General features: G+C 37.2%; 1 protein-coding gene across 11 annotated transcripts; it reads left to right on the forward strand.

Moving 5' to 3' along the window:
* The first annotated feature begins 344 nt into the window (after positions 1-344).
* Positions 345-17656, forward strand: tmem269 (transmembrane protein 269). Of its 11 annotated transcripts, none has more exons than XM_051879980.1 (9): positions 351-565; positions 1409-1453; positions 5982-6045; positions 8844-8892; positions 12596-12743; positions 13013-13110; positions 15581-15724; positions 16297-16497; positions 16599-17656. In XM_051879980.1, exons 4-9 carry the CDS (start codon positions 8844-8846, stop codon positions 16706-16708), a joined length of 750 nt encoding a protein of 249 aa, XP_051735940.1. In that variant the 5' UTR covers positions 351-565; positions 1409-1453; positions 5982-6045; the 3' UTR covers positions 16709-17656. The 11 variants fall into 11 exon arrangements, with proteins under 11 accessions (XP_051735943.1, XP_051735944.1, XP_051735942.1 ...); XM_051879978.1 differs by lacking the exons at positions 351-565; positions 1409-1453 and adding exons at positions 6961-7219; positions 7811-7946 and having other exon boundaries at positions 6030-6045; XM_051879982.1 differs by lacking the exon at positions 8844-8892 and having other exon boundaries at positions 350-565.
* Positions 17657-17773: the final 117 nt, after the last annotated feature.

Below are 17773 nucleotides of genomic sequence, written 5' to 3' on the forward strand. Positions count from 1 at the left end.
ATGCACAGTTAATTCACTTGTTTTATGTTAATGTTAGGAGAATAGCACAGCATGCAGTGATGTAAATTAAATAACACACATTAAAATAATATTTTATAATAATAATAATAAAAAAGATTACAAAATTTATATGTGAATATGACTTATGTTGACCGTCATGCGTGTTCCTGTACACACATGGGAATCAGAAAGTAGTTAGCTTTTTCCCCCTCCTCTCTGCTGCAAAACCCTATTCTCGCCGATCTACCAGACTAGGTACAGTTGATGCCGAACAACGTGTTTTTTTATTGTGATGTGCGTAGAGAAGGTACTAGAACCATTTCGATGTCATTTCCGGTGGAATATTCCAGTAAATCCTGCCTTTAAAAGGAGACGCGCTGAAAATCCGAACTGCGTTGTCTGTGACAGGTGCAGTCTATAGCCTAATATAAATGTCATCTTCGTCCATTAAAGGACATAGCTGTTTTTGGGGAACCATTGAATGTGAGTAAAATTAAAATACTGTGACGCTGATATATAAATCCACCAAAAGCCGTTATTTGTCGCTCTGCGCTTGACTTTGAAGGTAAGTTTGTTTTCACAGCGTGACATATCAAGTTTTAAAATAATACATTTTGTGATATAAGAGACTTTATATTCTTGTTCATATAAGCAACTTAACAGTATTGTTATATTGAATGGCTCGCGCTCAGTACGCTTAATTTAATGACTTCATGGAAAAATTCTAGATAGGACAGAATAAGACGCAGAGTATATTCATTCAGTATATAATGTATAGTGTGTCCGTGATAAATCGCAGAAAACATTCAAACGCGTCTTTTTAATGCTGTAACGTAGGTGAGCGCAGAAACACCGACTGCAACTGGATAAAGATGAAGGACAATCTCGTCAAGCTGTCTGGTGTATAATACGCAGTTGTTTATAGCCCACAGCAATGAGATCGTGCAGTATGCGCAGGCATTACGCATACGCAGCCTTTTCAATCGCAGAAGAATTGTGTAAGATATGTTTTAGTCATAAATGCCAAATTCTCCATACATGTGGGCTACTTAACCTTATTAATAACACATCAGTCAGTGTGAACTGGCAAGTGTACGTAGCAACCTGTAAGATAACCAGACTTTCCTCTTTAGTATGACAGAGACAGTATTCTGCGTAGGCTATGTAATTTATGGCGTTATGCAACAGACGTGTGGTCCTGAGGCAGGAGTCAGCCTGCGTTTGAATGAATCTCGGGGCGTGCGGTACTACAAGCTGCGTATGCTCTGCGTACCCAAGCCATTCGTGTCTCTCTAATTAGTATTAACAGTATAAATTACTATAAATTCCCTTGTTTGAGGTGTACCATTAAGCTTACATGATACAATATTGGTAATACGTATGTAACTGTCATTTATTTATTTGCCAGACCACGGTAATTTTCTTCAAATCTGCCAGTTACGGAAGGATTCGGGTAAGTGGATCCACAGTTCTGGCGCCTACGCTCTGTTGTTATGTATCGTCATCATTGTCCCGCATTCTCATTGGTTTGCTGGCATATGATTTGATGCGCAGGAAAAGCTGTCCGCGAATCGCTCGCCCAAGCGGAAAAACGTGTTGTTGCTGCCAGATCTCGATCAACCAAAATAACATTGTATACAAAACTAAATAGACAAAATGAAATGGAAAAAAAAAGGTCACGACTGAAACTATTTTAATAGTATTTCATTTTCCCTATAGGGATTTTTTTTTATACCTACTGTAACTATTCGGGGTTGTTAATCGATAGTCTATGCGTTTGTTAAAGTAATTGCATTATTTCAACTTGTTTTCCTTATAAAGAGCACTTTTATTCATTATACTTATATTATAATTATATTTTACTTATTTTATTTATAAAAGGCTTTTTTATAATATTATAATTTTTTTAATTCTTAATAGGCTATCAAAGCCACTGGAAGGCAAGCCAGCAAACTTTAGCCAAGAAAAGCGTAACGGCTAATGCTAAATGGCGGTATGGGCGGTACGCAGGGAGTTTTGAACAGCGACACTATAGGCTGAGAGGTGAGCACGTGATTAAGTTAGCCGTTACGCTTTACAGCTTTGGAGAATTTGATGTTTCCCCATTCAAAGAGATAGGAGCTGCTCTTGGATGCCCGAGAGGCATTTCAAAGATGGCCGCCGAGTGAAATTACTTGTCTTAAAGGGACTTTGGCCACAGACTGGCTATATGCACGGTTACTTCCTGGTTGTCGTTAAGCCAGCTCGGTGAACTGTTAGCTGAAGTGATGGGCAGATCGAGGCTTCGTGAAACACTGAAGCAGTTGAAGCAAATGTGCCATAATGGGTCGAGGCTCCGAAACAATCTGACACCCATCTCCACGGTGACCCCTAGTGGTCAGAACAGTGCAAATGCAACAAAACTCAGGCCAAGCATGCATTAAAAACACCCTTTACAAAGGTATTGCAAAAGGTTTATTGAAAATAAAATCTATCAAATGCAATTAACTAATCATCTAATAAGATTAAATATAGAGTGTCTGTATAATATGTGTTCTTTTATCAATTTTCAGGGCTTGTTTCTCTGTTCCATGGCTCAAGCTAAACAGGCCAATTAATAACTACCATTATTCATTTTAATTATTCTAATGTCTAATTAAAACATCTACAAATGTATAAAACCATAGGGTAAAACCCATAGACACTTGTTCAATAGTTCTCAGTGAATCCGCATGATTCATGGGTTCACCTTATTATCGCCCTCTACCGGTGAACCATTGAAATTTCGAACTGTTTTGAAACGTTCCGAAACAGTGATGACGTAATGAAGCCTTGTTTACTAAAATCACGTGACTTTGGCAGTTTGATACACGCTCCGAATCACTGATTCGAAACAAAAGATTCATAAAGCTTCGGAGCTTCATGAAGCAGTGTTTCGAAAGCGTCCATCGCTAGTTAGCTGTTCATTCTGTAGTCGCAGTACATCGACACAAAACCATCAATGGTTGACTTTTTAATGTTGTATTCATATTTTAATGCAGTTATCACATTTACCTAATTTGCCAATAAACCAGTTTTATTGATTGCAATAAAGACAAAGCTATTCGGACCGTTTAAAAACGCTGTGTCTGTAATTAGACACGCACACGCATTTTTTTTCCTCAACACTTCAAATGTTATTTTTAATGTGATGACCACAAAGATTATTTGTTCATCCTTCTGAGATTGTCCCCATTGTAAAGCCGAACGTTTAAAATGTAGGAAATTCAACATTTGATAGAAAACACTTGTTTAAAAATAAAAAAGACAATAATTACCACTTTAACCAGCAGGTGGCAGCAAAGTAGCATTTATTTGCGCATATATCAGCCATTTAATCGTTTTTCACTTCGTTTTTTAACTAAATATTAAACATTATAAAATAACTGGGTTTAAAAATACATTTTGTCAATGTGAAGTATGAAATACTCAAAAAATCTTAAGAAAAACAATAACTTTTCTTGTGAATGAATGACACAGAAAGCGAGCACCGTGCTTTCCCTTTGTAATCACAGCAGCTGTCAGTCAGTGCAGCGCAAGATCAATGATTTCAGCAAACTTATAAAAACAAACATTTTATTCAATTAATCTAACTAAAGTGCACAATAAATATTTAATTTTTGAAGCTTCTTTTCACATAAAAGTGTGAAAACTGATGGTCGAATTGAATTTAGCCGAGGAGGAACACTGAGGTACGTCTTTATTTATTTATTTTTTATGCTGTCTTATGTTCTAATAACTAAATTAATGCTATGCCTGACTATTTAAGTGACTATATTCTGATTATAAACTAAGTATTACACTACTGATGCTCAACACACCAGCAAATGACATCTCACTGGAAGTTTTCGAGCTGGCTTATATTATTGCGGAAGTTCTAAAGAACGCTCCGTGCATATAGCCCATTAAAAATCCGGCATACATTTAAATCGATGCAGTGGTGTTTCTTATTTGTTGTCTCTGATTAAGATCTGAGTCTTTGCGTGTCCTAAGCCGATGCGCCATAGGGCGTACCGTTTAAATGTGAAGTTTGTAGTTTATGCGACACTAGTGGCACCTATAGTGGAATGACAAAAATACAGCATATTTTGTAAATGCCCCTTTCACGTGTCGTGCCTCCCTCAACTCAAACATCACAATTACTGCTCTGCCGGGTGCTTGTCATAGCATGTCTCAACAGGTAAATGAAGGCTACTTTCAATAAAAGGTTCAACATATTACGAATACTTTTACTTGTCATAAGAGTAAGCAACTGAGTAGCTAACACTGTATAGAGCGAACGTGAGCATCTCCCTTATAATAAACCTATCAAACGTATCTGAATCAGGCATTTTTTTTGACATGACGCACCACCCAGCATACCTGGTGCTGCTCAGTCATTTTCGGCCATTTTTTTTTTCTCTTTTTTCTTTTTTCATTACTTCATCGGAATGGTACAAAACATGGTAAAGAATTTGGTACTTGCTGTGTGAACATGTTCTCACACGCACACACACACACACACACACACACACATTGAATCATGGACATGATCCGAAAAGCTTAAATGGCCCTGAAAAAAACAGTCACACTTGTATTGTTCGCAGTCAAAAATGACCACATTGGAAATGAATGGGAGACGAATTTCATCCGTTGGAAACGTTTGGTACTGCACACAAACAAATTCTTACTGAAAGCTCATTTTTTAAGATATCAACCTTAAATTTGGAACACAGCTTGTTTAGATTTATGGCTTTGATTTTCTGTTTTGGAAAAATATATATTTCATATCAAAATTGAAAATGGTGTTTTTTGCATAATGTAAAATTTAATAACTTTTTTCAAGTTCACTTTTTTATATATTTTTTTCACTTCAGCAATAATCTGCCAAGTGTCGTCTTTAAAAAGATACCAAACTTAAGTCTGTGCTCCAAAGCATTCAAGATTTATGACCGTTTAATTTGTAAATATTCAGGTCCATGCTCAAAAAGTGAATCAGTAGATTATAAATGCTGCATAAATGTAATTTAGTACCATAAAATCCCCTAAAAATATTAAATAAAAAAACATTATCGAACTAAAATATAGTACAATTATTTCATTGAAATAATAATAATAGAAAAAATGGTCACCACTCGTTACTGTTATAGGATAAGATGTTTTTTTTGTCTTTAATTCATTTGATATATAGTTGATTGTTTTGTATTAGAAGTTTTCTGAAATATTGTTTAAAAATGTAAATGAGGCATTGTCTGATTATCTAACCCATATGTGCTAATTTGCATTTATTTCCAGAACAGAAATCTGAACATTATAAAGCCAGGGTAAAAATTCTTGTTTCATTTTATTAATAGAGTTAAAGATTTTTACAAAGGGGATTTAGGATATCTCTTTTTATCACTCCAGAAAACAGAAACTACTAGGGATGCAGGATATTAAAGGCACGACATCAGAATCGGCCGATGAAGGCATAAAATATAATAATCGGTATGAAAAACAGGTGTGGTCAATCTTGAAGTAAATTTTTGCCTGTACTGTGGTTAGATTAACTGTTTTGGACTGCTGACTTGAACTTGTGAATTCGAGTACAGAATGACTCGTTCGGTGTGCAATACCTAAACAACAGTCACTATTTACTCTCTAGCGCGTGCAGCCTCTACAGCAGCAGCCTCCTCCAGGTCCTAGTGCCCGCTCGGTAGGAAGTTATATTTATTTAGGGGGGTGCTGTTGTTACACTAATAAAATGAAAAGTAGAATACACAAATATCTTTAAAGACTTGCCTCACAGGTGGACCAGCCCATCAATGTCTCATCATTTACTCACCCTCGTGAACTAACCCTTTAAATGTGGTGTGTCTTGGTGGGCTGGCCCACCTGTGAGGCAAGACTTGAAAGTGCACAATGCACTCAGTTTTTGCTGTAATACATTATATTATGTTGTTTTTATTGCCATATGGTAAAGCTGATTTTCTTATGTGCTTTAGTTGCAGTTCTGTTTGACTTGGAGAGATTTGGAGACCATCATGATCCTTCTGACTCCTACATCTGGTATGTAGATAAATCACAGTATATGCAAAACAGTGCTACATGTCATTTGTGCTCCCTGTTTGTTATGTTTGGGATTGTTAATTATGAGTGGCACTAGCTGTGTTTCTGCCGTCAGTAATGGTTGGCACAAGATTGAAAGTAAAGTATGGACTTCCTCATATGCTGAGGACAGCTCTAGAGCTTTAGAGGCTAGGTTGTACTTTAACTCAGTATGACTTATGGTGCTATTTCTCCTGAAGTTGCTTAGACTTTTTAACTTACCTATTTACAATGTGGTTCAGTTACGCAACTTAAGTGATGTGTGCCCTATGGACAGTATTAGACAATGTTCTAGAAACAGATAAACGTTAATCCTGTCAATCCGGGCTTCTGTCACATGGAGCAGAGGAACTAGACATGCTAGAAAACCTTTGGGAATAGCTACTTGGGGTCTTTTAGCAAAAGTTAGTTGATATGCTCTTTGATGTTCCTGTCAATTGTTAAGATTACACTGCCACAACAAAAAGGAGGTATTTTCCTTGCGTCACCTCATCCTTTTAGACTTTGGACTAAGTTCTAGTTCTTTCTCTAGGTAATATGTAATTTGAGCTTTCGTACTATCTATCTAGATTTATCCAAAGGTCTGTAAACAGGAAGCTCCACATTTATTATGTATCATAACAGTGGCACAAGCGGACACAATGCATTACCAGCAATTCTGAATCCCACTTATCTTAAAGTGCCCCTATTATGCTATTTTAAAGGTTTCTAATTTTATTTTGGAGGTCTCCTACAATAAGTTTACATGCATCCAAGTTCAAAAAACACTTTCATTTTCTCATAATATTGCACATCACCTCATTTCTCAAAGAGTCTGAAACTATATGTTCGAAGATCCAGTCTCTCGAAACCCCTCCTTTCCCTCTGATTGGTCAGATGGTCCAGTCTTGTTGTCATTGGGCTACCACTTACAGCACATGTCGGAAATGAAACACCCATTACCATATCTGAATTTCAACTCCAGAGGCTTCTTCAATCCCCAGTGATTGTACACACTGTCAGGACAGTAACAATGGCATTGATTTTACCCTATCATTGATTTTACCCTATCAATTTGATGATGAAACATCGGAAGAACTAGTTGATCAACCCAAACCTCCATCACAAGAACAACTTGAGCATGACGTTTCTAGTGGTAAGTTTTTACTTAGTTTGTCGTACATTATGAGATGTAACTCTGTAATTCCTCTACATCAGCATTAACAACTGTATTTCCATCAACAAACCGATGTGTATATTTCTAATTTATTGAAGTGCACATGTGGAAACTGTATCCTTAACTGTATAAATAACAGAACATACGTTAGCCCAGCACTAACATGAATGACTGATGTAACATTATAGTTTGTAAACCATCCTCCATCCTTTATCATTACTCAAGGTAGTAAGAACTATTAATTTACATTAATTGACACAATTTTAGGTAATAGTGGGCCCACAGCTGAAAACCAGAACTATTTCAGCAAGACAGTAACATGGGTTAGCTGGTTAGCTAGTTCACTGGGTGTACACAGTATGAAACACAAAACTATGTATTTTGAACACTCAGTAGAAAATATTTACATCAATAATTAATCATACTTACAGGTTGTGATTCAGAGGAGCAAGTTGGCGTTTTGCAAATCCCGAGTTGACCTCGCCCAGATTTAAGAAGTAGTTGTCAGTAAAAGGACACAACAAAAGGTTATACTGCTGTGGTAAATTTAACCAGAATTTGCTTTAGCAGTGCAGAAAACATCATCGTCTCGACATGTCGACAACACAAACCAACTACAGTGTTTGAGGGCGGGTCCAAGTAGATATTGTTTGCGGGCAGCCAGTGAAGACCATAGGATGGCATTATGCAAATTTGTTACATACAGGTACGTAAATATGTTATGGAAGTGAGACTGGAATTACTGACGACTCGTTTCGACAGTTTAAAATCGATTTTTTTGGGAGACAATAACTTTATTTATTGTCCACTTTGATCTTTAAAACTTTGCAGACCTTTTACTTTCACAAACTTACACACTACATGAAAGGTAATATTCTAAAAAGCATAATATGGGCACTTTAATTTAAGAAATATAAGAAGGCGTTACTTTCATAGTTTACTACAACACTGTCATGCCACATTTCATCAGTTAGTCCAATATTGGTGTATTTTGCATCATTTTGTGAGAAGCATTTTGTTTTGTGAAACTTAATATAATTATTTTTCACATATAATAGGCCATCCTGATTTTAATTAAAATCCTTTTTGCATATACATTTAGTGTAAAAATGAAAAGTTACTTCAGACACTATTTTGTTGCACTATAACAGGTATATACACTATTGTTTGGGGGTTTGGGGTCGGTAAGTCTCTTATGCTCACCAAGGCTGCATTTATTTAATCAAACATACAGTAAAAAAGTAATATTGAGAAATATTATTGCAATTTAAAATAACTGTTTTCTATTTCAATATAGAAATTTAAAATGTGATTTATTCCTGTGATGACAAAGCTGAATTTTCAGCAGCCATTACTCCAGTCTTCACTACCAATATAATCCATATTTACTTACTAACTAAAGCTACTTACTTTAAGCAGCTTTATTAATTTAGGTTATGTTATTTTCAATGGATATCTCACATGCTTTAATAACCCTTACAGACTTTATAGAAAACATTTGAAATGAGAGGTCTAATTGCCTTAATATACAAATAAACATCAAGCTCTATGGTGAATTCTGTGTGTTGGCATGTGCTGTGTCTCATTGACTGTTTTCTTTCAGATGAAGATTCGCTTGAAATCGACTGGCTTTGGAATCACATCCAGTTCAGGTTACAAAAAACACAATAGTAGGAACCCTTCCTTAAAGGTGAAGTGTGTGATTTACTCCAAGTTTAATATGAAGAAATGGCTAAAATAAGCCTTTTTTGTTGACTCTCCCTAAAAATGTAAACACAGTGGTTTTGTGACACTATCAAAACATCGGTCTGTTGGTGTGACGTAGCAACTTTGGCTCAACCAACAGTGTGGGTTTGGAGCAGAGCTATCTGTTTTCCTGACCAGTGGAAGATGTTCGTTTGCTAGTGACACAGAAATTACACACTTCACCTTTAAAACATTTTGATGTCGTTGTGAATGCTATAGGCAAGATTTTTTGTATTACTGAGCTTACATTTTTTTACACATAATGACACATGTGCATGTGTTCTTGCATGCTTCCCTCACCTTGAAAAGCAGCACATGCCAAAGAATGAAAGTTGACATGCAAAGAAAATTGCAGGGATTGTCATGTGTTTTGTCATATAAAATATGCAAATGGGGGACTTGAATCTCCACGAGCATTCCAATGATGGTCTTTGATAGCTTATTGTATAATGAGTAAAATGTGACAAATAATAATGTGGATTTCTCTAGCAAAATACACATTCATCCACTTGAGATGTTCATTTAGATTTTATGCCCACTGATTTGCTCCAACACAAAGACTTCTTTGTGTGACTTCATTGAAAATCACAGCAGTGTTCCAGTGGCAAAACAGTCTTGGTCACACTTAAGGAAAAGCACTAGAATTTTAACAAGTCTTTCTTGCTTATTTACCTGTTTTGCGAACATTTACTGTTAATATTCTTTTACTTTTGTCGCACAGTGTGAACCTGAATGTATAGCTTTCATCTGTATAGTGTAACAATTTCAGTAGCTGGATGAAATTGTAACGGGTGCTTGAATGCAAAAAAAAAAAAAAAAAAGCCATTCAAAAAGTTGATTAGTAAATTATTAATGAGAATGCTGCTTTAAGATTTGAATCTACAGTGCACTGCATGATTGCCAGTTGTTGTGGGTGTGAGCAAGCATAACTTCTTTTACAAAGACAGACATCTCATTGTAAAAATGGTTATGTCAGCCATTTTTAATACTCCCTCAATCAACTGATTGCTGAACACTTTCTAAACACTGTCGTCAAAGCAACACTGGATTCTCTATTATCCAAATGAACCGAATTCTGACGTCAATCGGGTGCGCGCCAAAAATGCGGTGTGCGCCAAACTCGGGCGCGTGCCAAAAGTGCAAGTGTGAAAGCACCTTAAAGATTTGTAAAAAATTATTTAAATTTGTTTAAAGACTGTATTTGTTGTGTGAACATAACCTTTTTCCAAAGCTTTAGTTTCAGATTAGAGGGCTAATGGTTGTAGATCAATGTTATGTCTGAAATGTAAATGAATCATAACTGCAGTACTGTTCTTCCCAAAACATCTCTCTATTTTCTGTTGAAAACGTGTAATTTGCTATGGTAATAGTGCTTTGTGGTTTTAGTGCACAGTGGGATGAATTTCATTTGTAATCGCATTGGGTATTTTATATTATCAAATAAGTGATCAAGAGTTTCTTTTGGTAAATGTATGTCTTTTTTATACCTCAGCATGTTGTTTTGAATGTCATAATTACTGTCTAATTGAAATGTCAAATATTGTTCAGTGCTTGTTTTTTTTTTTCCATTACATAAATGCTTTTTTTTTATGAAAATGTTTTTAATTACTATAATGATTTGTCTTAACCTTCAAAATTATAGTTTAAAATTATAGTTATCCCAACTGACTGAGGTGGAGACGAGGGTGGTTGAGACTCAGGCAGAGCCGATGAGCCGAAGACCCAGGGCGACACAATTGTACTGGAGGCCTGAGGCAGAACTGCAGGCTTGCGGGACTCAGGTGGAGACGGGGACTCGGCAGACAGTGGCGGACCTGGAGGGACCAAGGACAACGGTAGAGCCTGAGGGAAGGAAGAGCCTGGTAGAGCCAAAAAAGGTGGAGGGACAAGGCGTAGCTGGAGGACTGGAAGTCCGTGGGTGATGACTTACCAAAGTGGAGCCAGAGGGATGAGGGAGCCTGGTGGAGCTTGAGGGATGACGGACCACAGTGGAGTCGAAGGAGCGTAGAGCCAAGGTGGAGCCAATGGGTCGACAGGGCAAAGTGAAGTCCGGGGCTGGGAGGCTGGGAGGCTTGAGGCGGAGCCAAAAGATTTATCACAACGACACAGACATAGTGCAGGGCAACAAAACAGACCTGGTGCTGGGTGACGAAACAGACTTCAGCATCAATGACGACTGAGACTTGGAACTGGCTGACGAAGGAGACTTTGACCTGGACAACAAAGGAGACTTAGAACTGGACGACGAAGGAGACTTGATACTGATTCTTTCACATTCTTCAAAAGGAACAGTAGGTGTCAAATTCATCATGTTCACCCTTAGCTTCTGGAATATGTGCAGGGATCCACTGCATGGACACAGGGATCGGATCACACACCTGGTCAGATTCCTTTTCCAGCTTGAGCTTCGGGACGACTGTGGCCTCAAGGGTACACTCTATGAAGGAAATGGTGTCCAGCTCACACACCTAGTCAGATTTGGCTCTCCTAGCTACTGGGACTGCGGTGGGCTCTGGCATAAAAACTTGCCTGGGTTTTGGCCCTGTTGTCGTGGCAGGCTTGAGTTTGTGCTCCATTGGAGGCGTGGCTGCGATGAGTGGTTATGGGCACTGGCGATGAGTAATCCTCCTCACTCTCACAGATGGTGAAGGGGGATCCACACTGAACTAGCACCAAGTTGACAAATTCTTGAAATGTCCCTTGAGGACAGTCACCAGGCAGGCAGAAAAAAACACGGAAAAACACAAACAGGCTGGTGCCGTCATAGTGGACGAGATGAAACAGGTCTATGAAGTCCTGCGTGTGTTCCTTGAGGGAACGACCCCCCTGTGAAATGAGGTTTTGTACTGCCGCTAGTTCTGTTGGGTTCTGTCTTTCTGTCACAATGTGGTTGATGCCAAGATGAGGAGATCAGGATCTATTTGCAGTTTCTTATTTATTAACAAACTCAAAAAATAACAAAGGTACTGAGGATATACTGGAATCAAAAACTGCAACCAGAACAACCAGCTAAAAGCAACGAAGATGGAACCAAGACTAACTGAAAACAGACTCAATATATACTAACACAAACTAATGAACAAAATGAGAAACAGGTGCAATGCATAATCAATCAATGAAAAACCATGGTAACAAACACTAACACAGGCAACAGAACAGAAAACTAACTCGGAATACAACTCAAACAAAACTCACTCAGATCAAACGTAACAGACATATTATTTTACATACTATTTAATCATACTATTATATAATTATATTGTTGTATTTATTATTATGTGAATACTAAGGTTATTTTTAACAAACATGGCTTTAAAACTTTTTGCAATAAATGTGAGAATCATTTGTGGTCCTTTATTTTTTGTTAATATGTTTTAGAGAGGATAAGTGAATAATTACAAACATCACATGTTTAGACTATGGAAGAACTTGCACTTTAGAGTTAATGAGCAGATATTTTAAATAAAATTTAACTAGTTGACTTCAGTGGAATACATTCAATTCACACTTCTTTAATATATTTTTTACGTAACTGAGAACTCTTCAAACATGCACTGAACTCACTGTTGTGTAATTGCTCATGTTTTTGTTTTTGTTTTTTTTTGGTAGCCTTTTTCCAGGACGCTAACAAATTGCTTCTAAACGAACAAGCTAACTGGGTGCATCTAAAGGAGTTTGCCCGGAAAAATGCTGCCAATGCTCTTTCTGTTGCCAACATGCTCATGGGCATGGCCTCAATCCTCTGCAGTCTCAACGGGTAGGCATTCATGCTTTTGATTTGTACTTCACAGAGAAAATCAAATGCATAAAGAAATATAACTTGAGTTTTCACTTTGAGAAAAATCTATTTGACTAGGTGACAATAACAATTCATTATGAGAATGTTGATACAGTGGAAGCAAGCTAAAAGGGATTTCAGCCAACAGCCGAAAAAAAGTTTGAGCTTAAATTCAGTTTAATTTCTTTGACTTACTTGTAGTTTTGTGCTTTCTTTCTTTATGTCCCTGCCACCATTGTTATTCACAGCCATCATCATGCTGCGTGCTGGCTGGTTCTGATCGGTTACCTGCTGGATTTGGCAGATGGAGCGGTTGCTAGGCAACTGAATGCCTGTTCTGCACTGGGTGAGTAGTGTTGAGTGTTCTTAAGTACAAGTGAGTGGGGCCAGGGGTGAGTCTTGTTGCTTTAGACGCTTCAGTCTCCTTATAAAGAAATAAAATGAAAGCAAGGAAAAAATTATCAGTTTAATATTTCAAACATAAACATGTAAAGAAAAGCAGTTGGAAAATTATATTTTGAAAAGCATTTTAAAATAAGCATTACATTTTCTTATTTTATTTAACTACATTTTGAAATACAGTGAGAAACAACGTTTCTCCAGGACCACAGTGCTACATAAAAACAACACCAGACTACAAGACCGGACAAGACAAACCGATTAAAGTAGATTATATAAACTACTAGAACACTAGAACTTGAACTAAGAACTAAAATTTAGTAAGAATTAAATAAGTAGAATAAGGACTGAAACGTTTACACAGATACACAGGACTACAAAAAAATTGCAAACAGTGTGGTATAGTACAAATACAATAGCAAATAACAAGGCACAGTAAGGACAATGCAGCATTTTAAAGTTAATTTTTAATTTAAAATGATGTGGTTTTAAATATATATGTTAATTTGTCCACAACACGTGCGTACACACATGGATTTCTTCTTAACATTGTTCTTGCATTAATGAATTTGGAGTATTCTAAATGAGTGACCGTGTGCCTGAGGTTAGAAATTTGCATAAAACACGCACAAACCATGTCCATATAAGGGCTTTCCGCACACCCTTTCCTTTCGTCGCTCTTAGCAAACATGACAGTCTCTAGAACATGCTCTCGCCTTGAGCAATGCCAAGTGTGCCATCCTCCAAACAAGTTCAAACACAATAGACATCTTTAATACAGACCCAGATTACAGACCTCGCATTAGCCAGCTGTACATACGCGTATCTGCATCTTTATGCAGAGGAAACTCGCAGCTCGGCCTATAACACCTTTTCTTACTCTTTTACTGTGTGTGTGTGTGTGTGTATATATATATATATATATATATATATATAAGACCACGCAGAGTATGTGATTTTTGCGTATGTGTGGTTTCAGTTGTTCCTACATTTAGAACGAAAGTTAGAGATGAATCTTGATTTGTTCGTGAAAATGTTCATACGCAGATTTCACACACAAATCCGGGCGTACGCATGGTTAGTGAATGAGATTCTGTTTTCTGCTGCAAAATGCATGAAGTTTTGTTTTCTAACCGCTAGAGGAAGGTTACAGTTTCTGTAAAATAAATAAATAAATAAATAAATAAACAAGCAGGTTTTCTCTTTCAAACCACGAAACCAACTCTGTAGTGGGAAACCAGTGGATTCTGTGCAGGTGGTCACGTCCACCCAGCTGCCTGAAATAGCTCCGCAATGCCCTGACAATGCCAAGTCACTTGTACTCTTGAGCTGCTTACTGTTGTTGCTCTGTTGTTCTGCATGACCTTACTGATGGGTGTTGTTTTGCCTTCCTTTTATGGCAATTGAACAGTTCGTTTGTGATGAAGCAGCCTAATTCAGGGGGATCATGTTCTGATTGTTTGTCTTATCCCGATGCTTTGGACCACCAACATGTTTGACATTGCTCAAATTGTTGACCATGGAATTGGAATACCAGTCCACTTGTTTGGACACACACCCAAATGTCCCAACCTGGTGAACACATACCCCCACCTGACTAGCGATAAAGAAACTCCCGAATGTTGTTTATAGCTAATGATGATGAGCTTTTTTTGGACTGGCATGAAGATTTATCTCTATGTTTTTGTTTTCAGATTGTATTAATAGTTTAAAGCTTTAAATAGGTCTTGCTCAGTGTGTTAATTGGAATGGAACAGATGGTTGACTTGTAATCCAACAACAGACTAATTGATTAGCATCACAATAACTGTCAGCACTAGTAATGGGAAGTCCAACTAATTTCCATCAATCAGTCGTTGGCTGAATTTCTGATGTACACAAAATGGAAAACAATTCGGGAGTTTCAAAATCATTATCTGATTCTACGGGATTTCTGGGAGACATGTGTGTCATGTTCTTTAATGGTCCGCCTGGAAACAGCCGTCATGATGCCAAACCCCCTTATGGAAGAAGAAAGCTGTCATGTTTACAGCTGTGACAGTGAGCGCTTATCAGGATCAGCTAAAGGCTGGATTTTCACAAGTATGTGAAGTTTGCGGCACCATTGTTGAAGTAAACTTGCAAAAAGTTCTTGAATAAATAATTTATTAGATGGACAGTAGTCTGTTATTGTAGGGACATCGACTTTACATTTCCCCTAAACATGACACGGAACAAAACGATTTGTGATTGGTTGCTTTACATGTTGGTCAGACATCCTTTTGAGTGGTCCTTGGCCAATGAAAGCTTCGATGGAGTCCAGACTATCTGCGCATGCATTTCTAGGTGGCACCCTTGGCAGTCTGTCTTGTGCCATGAATGTTGTGTTTTTGAGATAGTGTCAACAATGTGTTTTTTGTTTGTTTGTTTTACTGCAGGTGCAAAGTTGGATGATTTTGCTGATTTCACAACATTTGGAATAGCAACATCTCTCATCTTAAGGACACCCAGTCTACTGGATAACATCCTGTGCATGTTGTATGTGCTGTCTGTCTTTACTCGTCTCTGCTTCTTCTCTAGTGGTGAGGAACTTCCACCAAGCTTGTTTACACACAATACACACATAACTGTCTTTCGCTGAACCTTTCTGGTTGCCAACCCGAGTGAATCTCACTCATATATAATGATTATTTTTAAAAGAAGTTACCACTTTTATTCAGCAAGGATGTATCAAATTGATCATAAGTGACAGTAAACTTGTGTAATGTTACAAAATATTTCTATGCTGTTCTTTTGAACTTTCTATGCAAAGAATCCTGAAAAAAATGTATCACTATTTCCACAAAAATATTGTTAATAAGAAATGTTTGAACACTAAATCAGCGTGTTGGCATGATTTCTGAAGGATCATGTGACACTGAAGACTGGAGTAACGATGCTTAAAATTCAGCTTTGCCATCACAAGAATAAATTACAAGTATAGTAAAGTAGAAATTGTTTTTTAAAATTGTACTACAATTTTACAATATTTAATGCATTTTTGATCAACTGCAGCCTTGGTGAGCATAAGAGACTTCTTTCAAAAACTTTTGAATGGTACATATCCCTAAATAAAGTGGCTGTCAGTTAGTGATATGTCTGCTGTTTTCTGCAGGGATCCCGTTCATGTACCGTGGCCTACCATGCATCTACTCCTCTGCCATCCTAGTGTGTGTTTCTCTGCTCACTGGAGGAAATATGGCAGTACTGAGAATCCTAGCAGTGGCCATGATTATCTTCATGGTCAGTCAGAACTTCTACCCACATGACAGAGTACTGGAGTCTCAGGCCTGGAAGAAGGTGGTCTACATTGGAGGTAAAGCCAATAACCAATAAGAGGCAAACTAATAAATTAAAGTTAAATATTTACCAATTTTTACCAAATAATTGCATTCAACTTTTTTTTTCTCTGTTTAGGAGTTGCCATGGTGTTTTGGTCCTCCTTCCCTCCAGCTTGTGTTTACTACTTGTTATGGTCAGTTTCCTACATACTGTTTCCAACAACCCTTTGGAGCTGCAAAGTGTAAAGGGGTAATGGCCTGCGAGGCTCACTCGACAGAGAACCCCCTTGTGCTTCTGCAAAGGAAAATCAAACCAGTTTAGAAACTGAGAAAAATCATATATTTTATTTTTTGTTTTGAGGTGATGAGCTTCACGAAATCTACATGATCTACAATAGGAGGCCTACAGTACGGACATTTTGATTGCTGCTGCTGTTTCATCGCTAAGGATAAGAAATGCTCTTTGCCTCTGCTTCACACATATTGTCATGTGTTTGAAGGTCATGTTAACACAGACACAGTAGATGGTCTCTGATACAGTATGTATTCAGCCTGACTGAATCAAATCTGAAAAGGCAGAGTAGAGATTTTCAAATTTGCTGTGGAATTTATATTCATAGAATTATGGTTATTTTTTTAAATTTTGGTTATTGTTTAAGAGACTGATCCAAAAGACAACTCATCAATCATAATCATATTTTCTGCTTTCTTTTTTTTTCTGATTACATTGTCCTTTATTAAAATAATTACCATAAGGGAATTTTATGCATATGATCTGTCATTTCATGTAAAAACACTACTGTATGAATAAGGTAGTGGCTCATGTAGTTTATCTGGTGCCTGGTTCGTGTGTGAATTTGATCAACACTTCATGTCCCATTTAATATTAGGTAGGTCTTTTAAAACAAATGCCTTGTAACATTATGAAGAAAATGGCAGTTGGTTTAATTTTGATAAATGACTTTATCTGTATCAGTTGGCCTCTGTTTTAAGGGGTCCTGCTTTTTGACTCACAGTAATCAGTAATTACTTGTTTAGCAAGTGATCTTCCATTGGATTTGCTATGTACTGTTCACGGGTTCAATGGGAGATTGGTACCCTGCTACATAACAGTATTGAGGCATTATTTTGTGTTCTGTGCACCACTTGTGGTTACTTTTTATTAAAATTTAGTTGGTGTTAAAAAAAAAAAAATGTCTTTGTGGTTTTTAAAGGTCAACCAGTAATGGATTTGGCTGGTTTAACCTTTGTACCATGATACATATTTCCATCAAAATACTGTAGTACTTTTACTGCTCTGCAACAGCAAAA

The sequence above is a fragment of the Ctenopharyngodon idella genome, chromosome 22 (assembly GCF_019924925.1).
Source record: "Ctenopharyngodon idella isolate HZGC_01 chromosome 22, HZGC01, whole genome shotgun sequence".
In the NCBI taxonomy this organism is placed as follows: Eukaryota; Metazoa; Chordata; class Actinopteri; order Cypriniformes; family Xenocyprididae; genus Ctenopharyngodon; species Ctenopharyngodon idella.

Coding starts and splice junctions, on each gene's coding strand:
- tmem269 (XM_051879975.1), top strand. CDS start 8,811: ATGTGCTGTGTCTCATTGACTGTTTTCTTTCAGATGAAGATTCGCTTG. Junction 15,725..16,296: donor TCTCTGCTTCTTCTCTAGTG/GTGAGGAACTTC, acceptor TGTTTTCTGCAG/GGATCCCGTTCATGTACCGT. Junction 16,498..16,598: donor GAAGGTGGTCTACATTGGAG/GTAAAGCCAATA, acceptor TTCTCTGTTTAG/GAGTTGCCATGGTGTTTTGG.